The sequence below is a fragment of the Sceloporus occidentalis genome, unplaced genomic scaffold (assembly GCF_023333645.1).
Source record: "Sceloporus occidentalis isolate IW3139 unplaced genomic scaffold, rSceOcc1.0.p SCAF_1, whole genome shotgun sequence".
Taxonomy (NCBI): domain Eukaryota; kingdom Metazoa; phylum Chordata; class Lepidosauria; order Squamata; family Phrynosomatidae; genus Sceloporus; species Sceloporus occidentalis.
In genome coordinates this window covers 240643906-240659865 of record NW_028316981.1, presented here as the reverse complement: position 1 = coordinate 240659865, position 15960 = coordinate 240643906, and the positions used below count along the sequence as shown (strand labels likewise).

Sequence of the window (15960 nt, the reverse complement as noted above, 5' to 3'; positions counted from 1 at the left end):
ACTTTTTCCCTCCTACCTCCTTTTTATGGAAGATAAACATTTCCCCTTCTGCCATTGCCAAATTATTTAGGAGAAGAGTGTAAATTGAAGCCATTTATCTTGAAATGTGCCATTGCAGCAGACTGTTTATACAAGTGTAAGAAATTGTAACATAGAAATATTTGGTCTGGTCTGAAAGGAAAAGGTTTCTTTTCTTTCTTCCTTTTTAATAAACTTTCTACATGTGGAAATTTTCATATGATATTTAAAGAACACGTGTCTGGCAGGAATCAACTTAAGACACATCTCTGTTTGTGGAACTGGAACAATGATTTTTAAAAAGAGGGAAAACAGTATCTTTTGCTGCTGTAGATGAAATTAGTTCTCTTTTAAAGCTGCTTCAAGCTCTTAACTGGCTAGAGAACATTCCATGCATATGGGAAAGTTTATTGGTGGCCTGTGAGCTCTTAGAATGTGAATCCAGAGTAAGTTATTGTTGGCTGATCCCAGGTTGTAAATATTTGTCTGTCAGTTGGTGGACGAGTCAGTCGGGAGTTAAGTTACACGCGCCAGAAGATTGGAGAAGAGGCCATGTTTAATCCTCAACTCATGATTCAGACACCACAAGAAGACTGTGCTAATGTACTAACAACAGAAGCACTCAGACAGCACCTTGATTCTGCACTTCAGGCCAGCAGGGTACACGTATATATGTACAACAGGTAAGATGGGAAACTAAAACCTCTTCCTTTTCCTCTCTCCCTAACCAAGACCAGTTTCAGGCATGAAAAAAGTGCTGACAAGCAGATGTGAGAATGTCAGACTTGAACTAAGTATTCTTTCATAAAGCAGATGTACACGCTTCAGATATACATGTGCTGATTTCCTTTATTATGGGAGTAGAAGAAATGAAAACACAGTAAATTTATGCATCTCCTTTACATTGTTTGCAGCCCTACCAGCTACTAGCTTTCCGTAATATGCATAGTGAAAGAAACAAGAGGAAAGCAAATCTCACCCCCACCCGTACCTAATTCTCTGTACCACAAGCACTTCTTTCTCCATGCTTCCTTAAGCATATTTGGTGGCCACTGGTAGAAAGAGATCAGAACATGGAAAGTTTTTAAAATCCCAACTCCCAGGGCCCCCTAGTCAAGATGTCAAGTGACTGGGTGCATCTGTGAGGTTTAATACAAATAAGTAACTTCTCCAAACTCTGAAGCTGATGGACACCATACTTTAGGGGTAGATTTTGCCCAGGCATCTTCTTAGCCTCAGTTTTATAGTGTCTCAAGTCAAAAACAAGTATGCACATCTATATAATATAGATGTGCTATAGCTTTAAAAGAAAGCAGGATTCCCCCTTATGTCATAAAATATTTTTTTAGCTTGTTCTTTTCAAATTGTTGGGCTTCTCACATGTGTAAATACAGATTTTTGGGAGTCAGTAGCCTCATTCACACTACAACCAGTCTGGAAACCAGTTTAAAGAGGCATCGTTCACACCCACATCAATTGTCTCCAATGAGATTGCGGGGGCAATATAAAACCAGTACTTTTGAATCTGAGGCATTTACCGCTTCTTTTCAAAAGCACCGGGGTTTTTGCAAGAGCTGCCACTGGGAATGCAAAATCAAGCCTCTGCTCTTCCTCCTCCTCTTCCCCCACCACCATTGCTCTTTCTCTTCCTCCTACCTTCTCTTCCTCTTGCTTCCGCTGCTGTGTCTGCCCTCCTCTTCCTCCCCTTCTTCTTTTCCTCTCACCCCCACCGCTGCATCTTTCTTCTTCCTCTTCTTACTTCCTCCTCTTCCCCTCTACCTCCTCTTCTTCATGCCCCACTGCTGCATTTGCCCTCCTCTTCCTCTCCCCCCCCCCCACCGTCACCTCCTCTGCCTCCTTCCTCCTCCTTCTCCTCTTCCCCTTGTCACTCCCCCTGTTGCCAAGTTGTGAACTGCAATAGGAATAAAAATGCCATGGAGCATAGTAGGAACTACAATTTAGATTGGTATTGCTGAGGAGACCTGCATCTCCTTTGTACAAAAAGATAAGTGTGAATGAGGCCAAAGATGGCGGGGGGGAGCTTTCAGATAAGGTGACTAGTACATGTCTGGACCTCATCTTGAAGCACTTGCAGTGAGTTATCATGCAAAATTGAAAAACAGTTTCTGGTACAATGTAAGCAACTATGTAGTATAAATTGTGTCTGCCACACTGATGGCTATCAAAGCAACAGGAAGTCCTTTGCTTTCATGAACCAGCAAGATAGTGGCCACTCCAAATGACTGCCTCAAGAATTCCACACTTAATTCAGAAGTCTCAATTCAGAGATACTGATGCAATTGGCTTCATGGTTCTAATGAGCTGAGGAGATGTATTAAGAGCAGAGCCAAATCTGAAGTTGAAAATTAGAACCAGGAGACCATCAGATCCAGATCTTGTTTGTACCGGACAAAAATCCTGTTTCCTCTTCTTCTGGCATTGTCTTATTTGGATGACAAATGGCACAAACCCTGATTCTGGTGCAGGCAATGCAGACAACGTCTGGCATGTCCTATACCAAACAGGCCTGACAAGGCTAAAGCAAATTAAAATAACATAGCTCTTCCTGCAGGAACAGGAGCTATAATTTCCTGTACTGCCACAACTGTCTGCACAGGCAACCTGCTGGGCTGCCCAGTATGTCCACCTCTTCAGATTACTTGTTCTGAGGTCAGAACAAGGTGTCCAGCCATGTGGCCATTGCTGGGTGCCTTATTCTGACCTCAGAAGTGATTGACCAGTGGTGAACATGCTGTGCAACCCAATGGGAAATCTATGCAGACATCCATGGTAGCACAGGAATGGAGGCTAAGGTAATAGAGGCAGGTCAGGGCAGTTGCCCCTGGAGTATCCTGGCCAGACAAGGGTCCAAGTTCCTTTTGGCATAATACAGTGATTCTTTGTAATGTTAACCTTTCTAAGGTTAACTAATATAATTCAATTCATAGCATGTCACAAGAATGACAAAGCAGGAATAATTAGAAGATACATCATGACAGAAAATTCCAACAAGATAATTCCAAATGAGTTAAGAAGTTACAAGGGCTGTTGCCCTCCACCACAGCGAATCTGTAAATTCATGCACATGGTCAACTGGTGTTCTCCACAGTTTCTGCCTGATTCAAGTCCTGTTTACAAAGCTATATTCTTTCTAACAAACAGAAACTGCCAAGACCTCTTGTGGATACCAAAATCCATAGATGCTCAGGATCCTTTAAATACAATGGCATAGTAAAATAGTGTCCCTTATGGCAAAATCAAGGTTTGCATTTTGGAATTTATATATTTTTGGAATATTTTCAACCCATAGATAAAATCCATGGATATAGAGGGCCAACTGTACTAGATTCTTATTCAGTATAGATTAAGGGTCCATCTCTTCTGTAATTTGCAGTTTCCCTAAATTTGAGTCATCCACATGAGTAATATATACATGAGAAGATACATGGTTGTCTATATGACTTGCTTTTCATTTTTACAGACAATGGAAATTGGAACACTTATGTCATAAATCAGGGGAACCAATCACGGAAACAGGTTACATGGACAAGGTACAGCCAATATGTTGTATTCATAACATTCGTTTCTGTGTTGATAACAATTTATTTGAAAATGTTTGTTATTTCCTTTTTTCTCTCTCTAACTTTGACAGATTATAGAACATCTTTACCCTTGTTTAATTATCACACCTTTGGACTGCTTTTGGGAGGGTGCCAAGTTACAGTCAGGGACTGCATATCTACCGTAAGTGGTGTTTAATCTTTTCTGGAGTTTGTACCTGTTTTAACTGTATTATTTATTACTTATTTATGGTATTTATACCCCGTTCTTCAGCCCTAAAGGCTCTCAGAGCAGCTTACAATTATGGTGGGACTTAATGTTATTATTTTTTGCCAGATTATTTTTACCAGCACAGGGACAAAAATGCTTCACTGGAAACAAAATATCCTAAAGGTTGCATGCACATGCATATATAATTGATGGATTTTCCACTTCTGTACAATGCTGTATTGATTGACTATTCAACCACTTGAAAGTCTTTCGAGCTCATTGGGGAAGTAGCACCTGGCCCACCATGGTTCCAAAGGTAGCAGCTGCAATTTCATATAAGAGTAGCAACACATTCTTTTTAACTAATAAAACTGTGTACATTGTCATGAATAGATACTGCTAGATCAAATGTTAATGCTGTATAACTGGTGTACCATCTGGGACAATTGAAACATACCATAGGGATCAACATAAAAATACTGGATTGGATCCAGACTATGTTAATGGAATTTAGTGGAACTGAGTTATTCATGATTTAAAATCTCATTGATTTCAATAGTAACCAAGTCAAACTCATCTTCATTAAGATCCATTCCAATAATTGTGTGGGCTATGAATGTTCTTTTCCACCTTCAATGTAATCCTGGTTGTTTACAACTGGTGGACATTTAGCACTGAAACTGATGTAATCTTAATTTTTAAAAAAATTTGAAAATAATTTCCTACAATATTTTTGGAGACCTATATTTTCTGTATTTTAAGAAGAAAGCAGTGTTGATCTTGAAAGAAAAATAATTGCATGTAGTGAGAAATGGCAACAGTGACTCCTAGATTTTGCTGTTGCATCCTCTACCAGATGGTACATGCACTATTCATTGTATCTCAGCTTCTCATATGCCTCTGCACAAGTACAATCTGAAAGAAAATGACTAAGAAACAAACATTTTTAATTGAAGAGATAATTCTGGAAACAAGATGGTCTCTCTTTCTTTAAGACAAAGGCATTGGTAACTTTTCTGAGGCCCATTCCGCACGGGCAAAAAGTACGTGCTCGGCACGTACTAGGGTTAGAAAGGGGCGTCCTTTCCGGACGCCCCTAACCCTAGTACGCGCCGAGCACGTACAAAATGGTGGTGCCCATTCTACATGGGCGCCACCATCTTGATGTAGTGGATGCTTAGCGTCCGCACGTCTCGGCGCCATCATGACGCCGCAAGTGCACCATTGGCGCTTTGCGGCATCATAATGGCGTCGCAAAAAGAAGCCGCTTTTTGCGGCGTCTTTTTGCCACGTGGAGCAGTCGTGCAGTTTGGCCGCTGAGGCTGCTCCGCGCAGCAAATTAGGGCGCTGCCAGACCACCCTTTCGGGCAGTCTGGAAAGTGCCTGAGTGATGTAAAAACCATTTGAGAACACTTTCTCTACCCTAAAAAGAAATGCTTCTAAATGCAGCAAATGTGTGTGTGTGCTATTTGCTTCACATTTAAAATGTGTATTTAACTTTACCATAGGGTGCCATGGCACCAATGATTATTTGGGGAAAATAACATTTGCTCTCCTTATATTTTAAATTAAATTATGCTGTCCCATTGATGGCTTGAAAATGTTCTTTAGACAACAGTATTTAAATGATCACCTTGAATTAAATAAGTTAATCCCAAGAAGAAATGAAGCCCCTGTTTATCAGATTATTCAGTGAGATAAGACATCCCACTTGGATGGTTGTTCTATACTGCATAATATGTTCATCAAAAGTTATTTTGAAAATCAGGTTAGACATTTTTGGTCAATTATGCAAGACTTAGCTACACTTTTATTTTCTTTGTCCTGGTTTGCATGTCTCTGTAAAAGCAATTTGCAGTGGCCATCTCTTAACCTTCAGTTTAGGGTTGTTGGATTTTTTAAAAAATGGGGGAATAAGGGGGTTTGTGTTTTCTGGTTGGGAGAGTTTGAATAATGACTTAAGCCTGGTTAAGCAGATACAGTAGTTGGAACCACAAAATAAGGCAGCTAAAAGCCTTTATGGTCTGTCAACATCACAAAATCAAATGTGGAAGTGGAGAAAGTAGAAAGACAGTCATGACAGCAACAGCAGCAAGTGCTGAACAGTTTGCAAGATAATAGCTAAGTTGAAAGTGATTGAAGGAGCACATGCTATTAAGAAGCATTTAAAAACCTGAACCTTATTCGTTACATACGAAATGTATTTAAAGGAAAACATGGTTTTACAGCAGTAAGAAATTGTTTCTTGATTGTCTCCTTTCATTTTAGTGATTGCGCTGGAAGAATTTTTATTGCTGAATTTTCCTTTTTTAAAAGTGAGAACATTAAATCAAATTCTATATTTTATATTAAATGCCAGTTCAGGTGTGAAATTTCCTACTCACTTGGACAAAACATGGCTAAACATGTAAGCTGAACATCACGTGGATTCAGTGCAATATGTGAACTGGATGTTTAAGAGATCTTGGGCAGGAAAAATATAATATTTTAATAAACAAACAAACAAACAAAGGCTCATTGACCTCCTCCAACTTCTATGAGCCCATATGAACTAGAAATAATATCTGTGTAATAAAGGAACTTGTTGCTAGATAACATTTATTTTAGGGTGGCTGTGCTGAATAAGAAATTTAATGTCTGTAAACTATATATTTCCCAATAGCACCATAAACATAACAAATCTCAACTTATTTTTGGAGGTTACATAGATTCACCTTTAGTTAGTATTTGAATGCGGAACCATAAGGAAATACTAGGAATCTCCAGGTGGGGCTCAGACAGAATCCTGAAACTATTGACACTCTAAGTTGAAAGCGATGGACTATGGAAACCAATGGTTTCACTCAGTATAAGACAGCTTCCCATGAAAGGAGCTGGGGATGTTTAGCCTGGAGAAGAGGTTAAGAGGTGATATGATAGCCCTGTTTAAATACATGAAGGGATGTCATACTGAGGACGGAACAAGATTGTTTTCTGCTGCTCCAGAGAACAGGACCGGGAACAATGGATGCAAGCTACAGGAAAAGAGATTCCACCTCAACATTAAGAGAAACTTCCTGACAGTAAGGGCTGTTCGACAGTGGAACAAACTCCCTTGGAGTGTAGCGGAGTCTCCTTCCTTGGAGGCCTTTAAACAGAGGCTGGATGGCCATCTGTTGGGTATGCTTTGATTAAGATTTCCAGTATGGCAGGGGGTTGGACTGGATGGCCCTTGTGGTCTCTTCCAACTCTACGATTCTATGATTCTATGACTAACAATGATACTAGGCCTCCTATGTCATCTCCTATAGAACTAACCAGTGGCTGGTGTCTCTAAGGCAAGCCAGCAGAGTTAAATGATTTCATTTAACTCATGAAGTTAAAGAAACTTTATTTTCAGATCAGGTATTCTTAGGGCTAATTTGGTCTGGATTATGTTGACATCTTGGGTGTATATGAGGAGGGGTGGATGGAGGGAAAGAAAGCAATTACGTGCATGCATCACTTTGAAGGTTGTTGATGCCTTTTCTTCATTCTATTCCATTTTTTCCCCAGAGGGAAACCCCATTTGCAGTGGACCAACTTTGACCCCTTAGAGTTCTTAGAAGAGTTAAAGAAAATAAATTCTCAAGTAGATACCTGGGAGGAAATGCTAAATAAAGCAGAAGTTGGTCATGGGTATATGGATCGACCTTGCCTGAATCCTGATGATCCTGATTGCCCTATCACAGCCCCAAACAAAAATTCAACCAAAGTAAGTTAGCTCATCTTTTGCTAGCTGACTCCAGAAAGTGTGGTAGAAATAACTGAACTATATGTTATACTCCCCTACTCTCAGCAATATTATTCAGTTTTAGGATAGTAAAAGTCTTTTCTTTTAAGTCAAGTGTAAAAAGCTCTTGTTAGGAAACTGATAGAACATTTTTTCATGTTATAAAATAGGAATAAATGTTTTTCCCTAATTCTCACAGGAATCATTGTGATATTGTGACTGAGGGAATAGTTGAAGGTTCAGCATCAGGGGAACAAATGATAATAATGAGTATGTGTATAATACTTGTTATATGAGCATGATATCCAAGTTGACAAATTAATAGAGGAATGTCTAACAAGCTGACCAACGTTGTTTCATGAGAGGCTTTCCTTTGTCTATATCTTCAAAGATTTTATTTAATAATTCCTTTCAACTTTATAAACCCACAGTGATTTCACAGCATTTTGATTTGCAAAGATTGTGGAGACTCCATTTTCATTCATGTGGAGTCACCGGAGGAGACACTTTATTTGGCTACATGTTTTTTGTGCAAGATGTTATACTAGCAGTTGCACAGGTGCTAGCAGAACAATGTACTGCTGGTTTAATTTTGGATACAATTTCAGTTGGAATTTCCATTCCATGCATTTATTTGTGGAAAACTACTTGTTTTCCACCTGTGTCCCTTGGTCTTTCTTACTGGTTACCCGAGGCTTTGCCTCTGGATGTGTACAATTGGCTTTCCATATCCATGGATCCGTTATCCATGGATTCAACCAGCCGTAGCTTGAAAATACTTAAATAAATAAATAAATAAATGCCAAAAAGCAGATCTTGATTTGCCATTTTATATAAGGGACACCATTTTACTGTGCTATTGTATTTAATGAGACTAGAGCATCCACATATTTTGTTATCCACGGGAGGTCCTGGAACCCCAGCAGATACCAGGGGCCCACTGTTTTACAATGTTTGGCATTTTCAAATATGTTCAAGATGGAACTGAGAGAAAGTATTCATAGGGAAGAGGTGAAGATGCCCAAGATGAATCTTTGCTTAATGGTCCTTTTTCTGATTTTTGATGTATTATGCAGTACTATATTATGTCTTCAGATTTACTCTTTCTTTAGAGTAAAGGAATTTATTATGCCAGTGGTGTTTGCAAAATCACTGATTCATGCCCATCCCACTGGTCCTACTTCTGGAAGGTTGCACACTATTTCAGTACTTTGCAGAGAACATTTGGCTAGAGAACAAAAGGAGCAGATAAGGAGCCCTGGTGGCGCAGTGGTTAAATGCCTGTACTGCAGCCATTCACTCAAAACCACAAGGTTGCGAGTTCAAGACCAGCAAAAGGGCCCAAGCTCGACTCAGGCTTGCATCCTTCCGAGGGCGCTAAAATGAGTACCCAGACTGTTGGGGGCAAATTAGCTTACTTGCTAATTAGCTTACTTGCTGTTCACCGCTATGATCTTTGGAATAGCGGTATATAAATAAAACAAATTATTATTATTATTATTATTATTATTATTATTGGGGGACAATAGATGAAAAGAGTCTGAGTGGATATTAATACTGGCAGTGTGGAGAATTACTGTTTTCAAGTTCATTAATTTTACCACTTCTCCTCCAAATTTTGTTTGGCCAGCTAGCATAAGACAATATAACAAACGTATAGTTTTTTTGTTTTTCAGCACTGTTGTCCTCTCAGAGACATTAAAAAGTTTGAGTTCTTTAAATCAATTTATTTTATCCTTGCCCCAACTGCATGCCCCCAAATGTATTGGACAATAACTCCCATCATTCCCATTTAAAACAAAATGGAAGAATTAGTTTTTCATAATGTTTTTAACAGTTTTGTCACAAAGTTATAGAATAAGCATTTTCTATTCAGTTTTCTTATTTAATATTTAACACATTACACAGCATAGAAAAGTACAAGACAATATATTAAACATATTCCTTTTAAGAACAAAATTGTAGATCATGTTATTACAAAATGTCATATTCTGAAAGATACAGAAAATTCAAAGCTAGAACAGTTTGGAAGGGATTTGGTCTTTTAATTTTAAGTATTTGTTCTTTGAATCTCTTAGAATTTAGGAGAGGTAGACAAGTTATATATACTTCAGCAAAGGCCCAGTGACACTGCTAGAGTGGACTTTACTTTTCTTCTTTCTTCTGCTGGATTCCTTGATACCTTTAATTGCCTTTTAGGAAGTTTGGTAGGAAAAGAGAGAAATCCACAGCTGACCCTGAGTCCCAGGTGCAGTCCTGGGAAGAGCTGTGAGTTAATAGAGGTGCGCTGTACCCTTTCAGAGTCTGCTGATGGAACAGAACTCATTGAAGATGTCTATAAACGCAAATTTGTTTTGCAGTGGTTCCTAAATTAATGTCACAGAACCTTCATAATTTGAGATTTTTGTGTGTTCTTGATGTCATATGGCTCTATAACTGTGTAACATCTTTGTTTGTGTTTTAGCCTGTTGATGTAGCCCTTGTTTTAAGTGGTGGATGCTATGGGCTATCCAGAAAATACATGCATTGGCAGGAAGAGTTAATCATTGGTGGCACGGTTAAAAATGGCACTGGAAAACTTGTCAGGTAAGTCTTTGGTAACACATCACCTGTTTACTTCCTAAATTGATTGTTTTGTCCTTTGCCAGCTGCAGATATAAAAACTGCATGACATACATTAGACCTAAGAAAGCATCTGTAATTTTTTCATATGTATCTCCTATCTTTACTCATCAGTCTTACTACACAGTATTTCAGGTTATAACAGCTTCTACTAGTTGCAGGCAGCTTCTTTAAATATATATAAAAATTAAGCTTGAATGATTATTCTAGAGATACAACTTCAATTTTCATTCTGTAGAGCAGAGGTGGGGAATTTGTAGACAAGATTTCAATCAAAGTGTAATTTGCATTTAAGTTTTCAGCACTTGTAAAAAAGAAGAAGTAGCAATGACTCTCTGGGTTGTATCCAATGATGTCCTTCTGCAAGAGGATGATTATGTCATCCAAGGAGACTTCAGTCATCAGGAGAGAAAAGGAACTGATTTTTGTTGACCTCCTTTCCCTGATGTTTAACTTTTCCCCAACCCTCTGAAGCAGATTTGGGAGGGCATGGGTGGGAGCTGCAAGGAAAGTGAGGACCAGAAAATATTTCTTCCCACATGAAATCACTGAGTTGGAAAGGGCCATCACATCCATCTCCCTGCCATGCAGGAATATACAATCAAAGTAACTGCCACACTCTTTTCTTCTTCTGACTGTTTCTTTTTTTCTTTCAGTGCTCAGGCTCTACAAACCATGTTTCAGTTAATGACTCCCAAGCAAATGTATGAACATTTTAAGGGCTATGACTATGTTTCACACATCAACTGGAATGAGGACAAAGCTGCTGCAATTCTGGAAGCCTGGCAAAGGATGTATGTTCAGGTAAAATATAGGTTTACCTGGAGAACTGTTTATTTTACTATACTTTTCAATGAGGTCCAATGTGTGTTCCCACTGCATTCTTTTCAGGGCTGTTGCTTAAGGTAGTACTGATTGGTGGCATGGGTGTGTGCTGTCATTACCACAGCTTCTGTGAAGGAGCAAGTAATGTTAAAACTCCTGCATTATCCTCCTCCTTGCAGTCTAAGGGAGAGTGGAAATTGCTAGCCATGCTATGGATGATGTGAAATCAAAGCTAGCTGTGTTGGTCATAAGAAAAATTCCAGAATCCATATTACTGTAATTTTATTAGGGCAGCTCATAGGTCACAATGTGTATGAAATACACATTGTTATATACCTTTTACCATATGCATTTTGAAACCTGGTATATTCTTCCCATTTGTTTGTCTGACAGTGAACTGCCATTTCTGAAAGAGAAATGGTTTTAAAAACACTTGGTCAGTGTGATTATCCAGCAAAGGTGTCTGGAAAACATTAGCTGGCCATAGAATCTGTTCACAGCTGCAGTCCCCTTGGTGAGGTCATGTGACATTATCTGGCCTTTGTTTTCCAGGCATTGACCTCTGCCGAGCTGCTTGTGACCTCTCTGAAGTGTCCAGCCAATGAAGAAAGAGAGGATTGCTCTTAAGAATTTGTTGTTTTAGATTAGAGGCACAACTGATATAACAACAAACCAGTCCTAGACTTATGGATAAAGAGAACAGAAAAATGGTGGGGAGGGGAGCAGGAGAGAGTGAACCATGAACCTTCCTCAATTTCACTATTTTAAATAAATTGCAATTTTCCCCTCCTCAGAGGCACACATTCTTATTTGATCTGTAGCAGCCTGCTGTGCCTCTGTACCAAGTATGGCAATTATGGAACAAAAGGTCAATGACACGTCTTCTACAGTGTATGAGTGTGTGTGTGTTTGGGAGGGGGGGGGAGAGAGAGGAACTCTTAAGTATTCTCCTCTGCAGGAATGAATCATATTTATATGATCACACCTTTATGTGGTCATATGTCAAATTTTTGTCTCACAGGTTGTCCATCAAAGTGTTGCACAAAACTCTACTCAGAAGGTGCTTTCTTTTACTACGACTACTCTGGAGGACATCCTAAAATCATTTTCCGATGTCAGTGTTATCAGAGTTGCCAGCGGCTATCTTCTAATGGTAAGATGGACAGAGTGTTGCCTTTACTTAGTTTTTACATGATATAGTCAGATTATATCATAGTAAATCATTATACAAACCACTCTTTCTATGTTTTAAGCAACTCTGAAATCTGCATTCTTATGCCATGTAACACATCTGAGGAGGGCCTGCCATTCATTAGGGAGAGCACAGACTTGGCATTTACAAGGTTTGATTGCTGTGGTTTTCAGTTAAATGGCAACAGAACTGGAAGGGTGTATGACTCAGACTTGTGGAGATGGGGTTACTGTCTACCAACAATATTAGGCATCAACAAAAGTTACCATTGGACCAGCTCCCATAATCCCTAGTCATTGTGTCCAAAAAGTAAAATTTTCAGAATCTGGGTATGAAACGTCATTGACATATCTCAACACAAATTTATATTTTACAATATCCATGTCTTCTTAAAGTGCATTAATAAGTGAAATGTTTTGGTTGGCAAAGGACAAGGTTAAAATTTGCCTTACTCTAATGTCTTTTTTTCTAAAATAATTTTGTTCTGTTTTCAGCTTGCCTATGCCTGTTTAACCATGCTGCGGTGGGACTGTGCTAAGTCCCAGGGTGCCGTGGGACTGGCAGGAGTCTTGCTGGTTGCACTGTCAGTAGCTGCAGGATTGGGGCTGTGCTCATTGATTGGGATTTCCTTTAATGCTGCAACAACTCAGGTATTATAAGAATAATTTGCCAACTCATTTCTCTGAATAAATCTTAAGAAGGACTCTAGAATATGCCTGTGTTTGGCCTGCCAAACAGATAATCTTTAATATGTTTTAAATGTGGAATGCTACCTGTATTACATAAGTAATATTAACTGTACTTCTTCCTGAACATCGATCTGGACAGTGACTGTTTTTATGGGATTTATATTTACATTACAAACAAATAGCAGAACTGTAGTTTCTACATGAATATGTATCTAAGCATTGAACAAGATTTTGATATTTTTAAAATAAATGCCCGAGATTTGTAATAATAGCTATTTTAATGAAAAGAGTAAAATGTTACATTTAAATATTGAAGAGGTAGGCTGAAATAGCCAAGAAGCTTGGGCTGGGCTTGAACTTGCACTGTTTCAGAGGACCTTGGTCTCCTTTGTTCCTCTGTCGCAGGCAAAAGTTATCTGTTAACGGTGAACAACTGGATTAAAATAAACACGACATGGAGATATGTAGCCTTCCAGGTGATGTTGAACTGCAGTTTTTGTCACGCCTAGACAACAGACACCATAGTGATGGATAATGGGAACTGAAGATCACTGTTTATGCTGAAACAAGCCTACACAGTTCTGTCTTGAGTTCTGTAGAGCACATCTTCAGTGATCACTGAAAGTCTCTGTGTACTGATAGATTGTGATGAATTTTATTTATAGACCATCTAAAATCAGGTAGATTAGCTGTCTTATGATGAAGTGTTATTGGATAATTGTGCAAACCTGAATCCTTCTCCCAGACTCAACCCAGAGATGAAATATCTGTGTAAGCTGTAACTTTGGAATCCAATTTCTAAAAAAACAAAAACAAATTGAGAAAAGAATATATTACACTCTGCTCTGAGTTCTAACAGTGAGATGTGACAAGAAGAAAGAGAAACAGTAACTCTAATTAATACTTTCAGCGAACCTAAATTTCCATCAGGGATTTACAATTTGATGCCACAGGATCAGGCCTGTACTAAGAGACATGTGTCTGTGCATGTGATGTGAACAGAAACCCAAGTTTAAGAAGTTACAATTTTCTTCAGTGGCTAATTACTGTTTTGATAACTTTCCTTTAACTGTCTTTGGTTCCTGTTTCTTCTTTATGCAGGTTTTACCCTTTCTTGCTCTAGGAGTTGGTGTGGATGATGTCTTCCTTTTGGCACATGCATTTAGTGAAACTGGGCAAAACAAGAGAATTCCATTTGAGGTAAAGGCAAATGCTTTTTGTCACTTCAGATCCTGTCATTTATTGCTAAATATCTGTACAGTCATAATGCACTAGAATTAATTACTTTGTCTTTATCTTTAGTTCTGAGTGAAATTTCTAAAATGAGACATCTTTGGTGACAAGAGAATTTCTGTATCTATTTTGAGTATTTTTTAACAGTGAAAGTAATTCAATAATGTTTTGCTATCAAAAATGAAAATGTGTTATTCTGGACAAATGTGATTTAAATTAATATTTTGGCAGACATTTGAAAATTTACTGGTATATGTTGAGACCTTTAACCTATAACCAAATTTCCAAATGATTGCAACGGGCAAGACAGTAATCCCCGAATACCCTGTAGATTGCTTGCATAACTATTAGATGTGGCTAGCCCACCCAATAAAACACATGAAAATTAAGTGAAATTAAAATTGGCAGGTAATGAACAAAAGCTACACTCAGTTCATGGCGTACTGAATTTTCTGGGAGACACTGTGCCAGAAATAGACAGTAATACTTATTTTCACATTTTGAAATATGAAGAAAATTTTGCTTAACCCAGTGATAATGAGCATAAGAAAGGGTTGATGGCTATGCCTTTGTAAGTTGAGGATCCTGCTGCTCTACCTGTCCTATCTCAGCTATCAACAGTTGCAATAATGCACAAAGGCTTGTGTTCACATATGTTCCTCAACATTCTGAGGTTCTTAGTTGAAACACCATAATAGAAGCTTACCTGCAGTGGTGAGATAAGCAAGATATCATCAGTGTTGTTGGCCACATAATATCCAAACACCTTGCTGACTGATTCCAAGGAACAGTTTACTTGGTCCAGGAGCAGTCTTTTGATGTGCACCATATCCAGAGCTTGGAAAAGTTACTTTTTGAACTACCATTCCCCAAAACCTCCAGTCAGCATGGATATTGTGGCTGGGCATTCTGGGAGCTGTAGCATTAAAAAAATACTTTTCTAAGTGTTGGTCCTAAGATACATTTTGGGAGAAGTAAACTGAAGAGCTAAATATTTTTGCTGGAAAGGAACTTTCAAACCCATGGTAAAAACTCATCTGATTTGGATAATTGCATTTTTTACTGGTTTGGGTAGGAAATGGAGGATTGCAGCATTAAGAATTATATTGGCAGCCCAGAAAAAACCCAACCCCCAATCCTGTGCAATCTGAGTCCTGAGCCCAACTATGTAGGTCAACAGCATTCAAATATAAAACTGTTCTGCATGTGAATGAATATTTATATTGACAGCCTATTCCACCGCTGCCTCAATGTCTTCCATGTAACCCATATCTTAGGGGCTGAAGTGGCTCTTGGCCAAGTTAGAGTGACCACATTAAAATATCCCACGTTTACTGCTCTGGCTGCCTCCTGTGGCATTCTGAGGCTTGTAGTTCAGTGAGGCCTAAGAACTCTTTGGCTGAGAATCCTAAATGCCCCTCCTTAAACTGCAAATCTCAGAATGCAACAAGAGGCAGCCAGAGCAGTTCAAGTGGAATAGCAGCACTACAAGAGTGTGATGTGGTAATCTGGTGTTAGAAGTTAGAGTTAGAGAATCTGTGCATATAAATGGCCCTTGGTTTAGAACTAAGCTTGGTAAAGTTACTTTTTGGGACTAGTTTCCAGTAGTGGGGAAGCCAGTGAACTGCAATCCAAAATAGTACCTTTTCCAAGCTCTCTGGTCCAGGGATGTGAGAGTGGATACATGATATAAGCATACTATAAATTTCCCATCTTAACCATATTCTATCCCTTAGTAATGCTTCTGAATGATTTCTTATTGGGCCTTGATCTACTGCTATCCAATCCCTTTTGTCCCTATGTTTGTACTTTGTTTTTGGATGAAGAGTTTTCTCTTATCCCTCGCCAATGAATTGATT

At 38.7% G+C, this 15960-nt stretch overlaps 1 protein-coding gene across 1 annotated transcript in view; it reads left to right on the top strand.

The window, feature by feature from the left end:
• Positions 1–15960, top strand: part of PTCH1 (patched 1) — a 116292-nt gene that overhangs the window by 40772 nt on the left and 59560 nt on the right. The window contains exons 3-11 of the mRNA XM_089490909.1: positions 512–701; positions 3500–3569; positions 3671–3762; positions 7324–7522; positions 10005–10126; positions 10819–10966; positions 12009–12140; positions 12674–12829; positions 13970–14068. Coding sequence (XP_089347035.1) covers positions 512–701; positions 3500–3569; positions 3671–3762; positions 7324–7522; positions 10005–10126; positions 10819–10966; positions 12009–12140; positions 12674–12829; positions 13970–14068 — 1208 coding nt within the window. The remainder of the gene's footprint in view (positions 1–511; positions 702–3499; positions 3570–3670; positions 3763–7323; positions 7523–10004; positions 10127–10818; positions 10967–12008; positions 12141–12673; positions 12830–13969; positions 14069–15960) is intronic.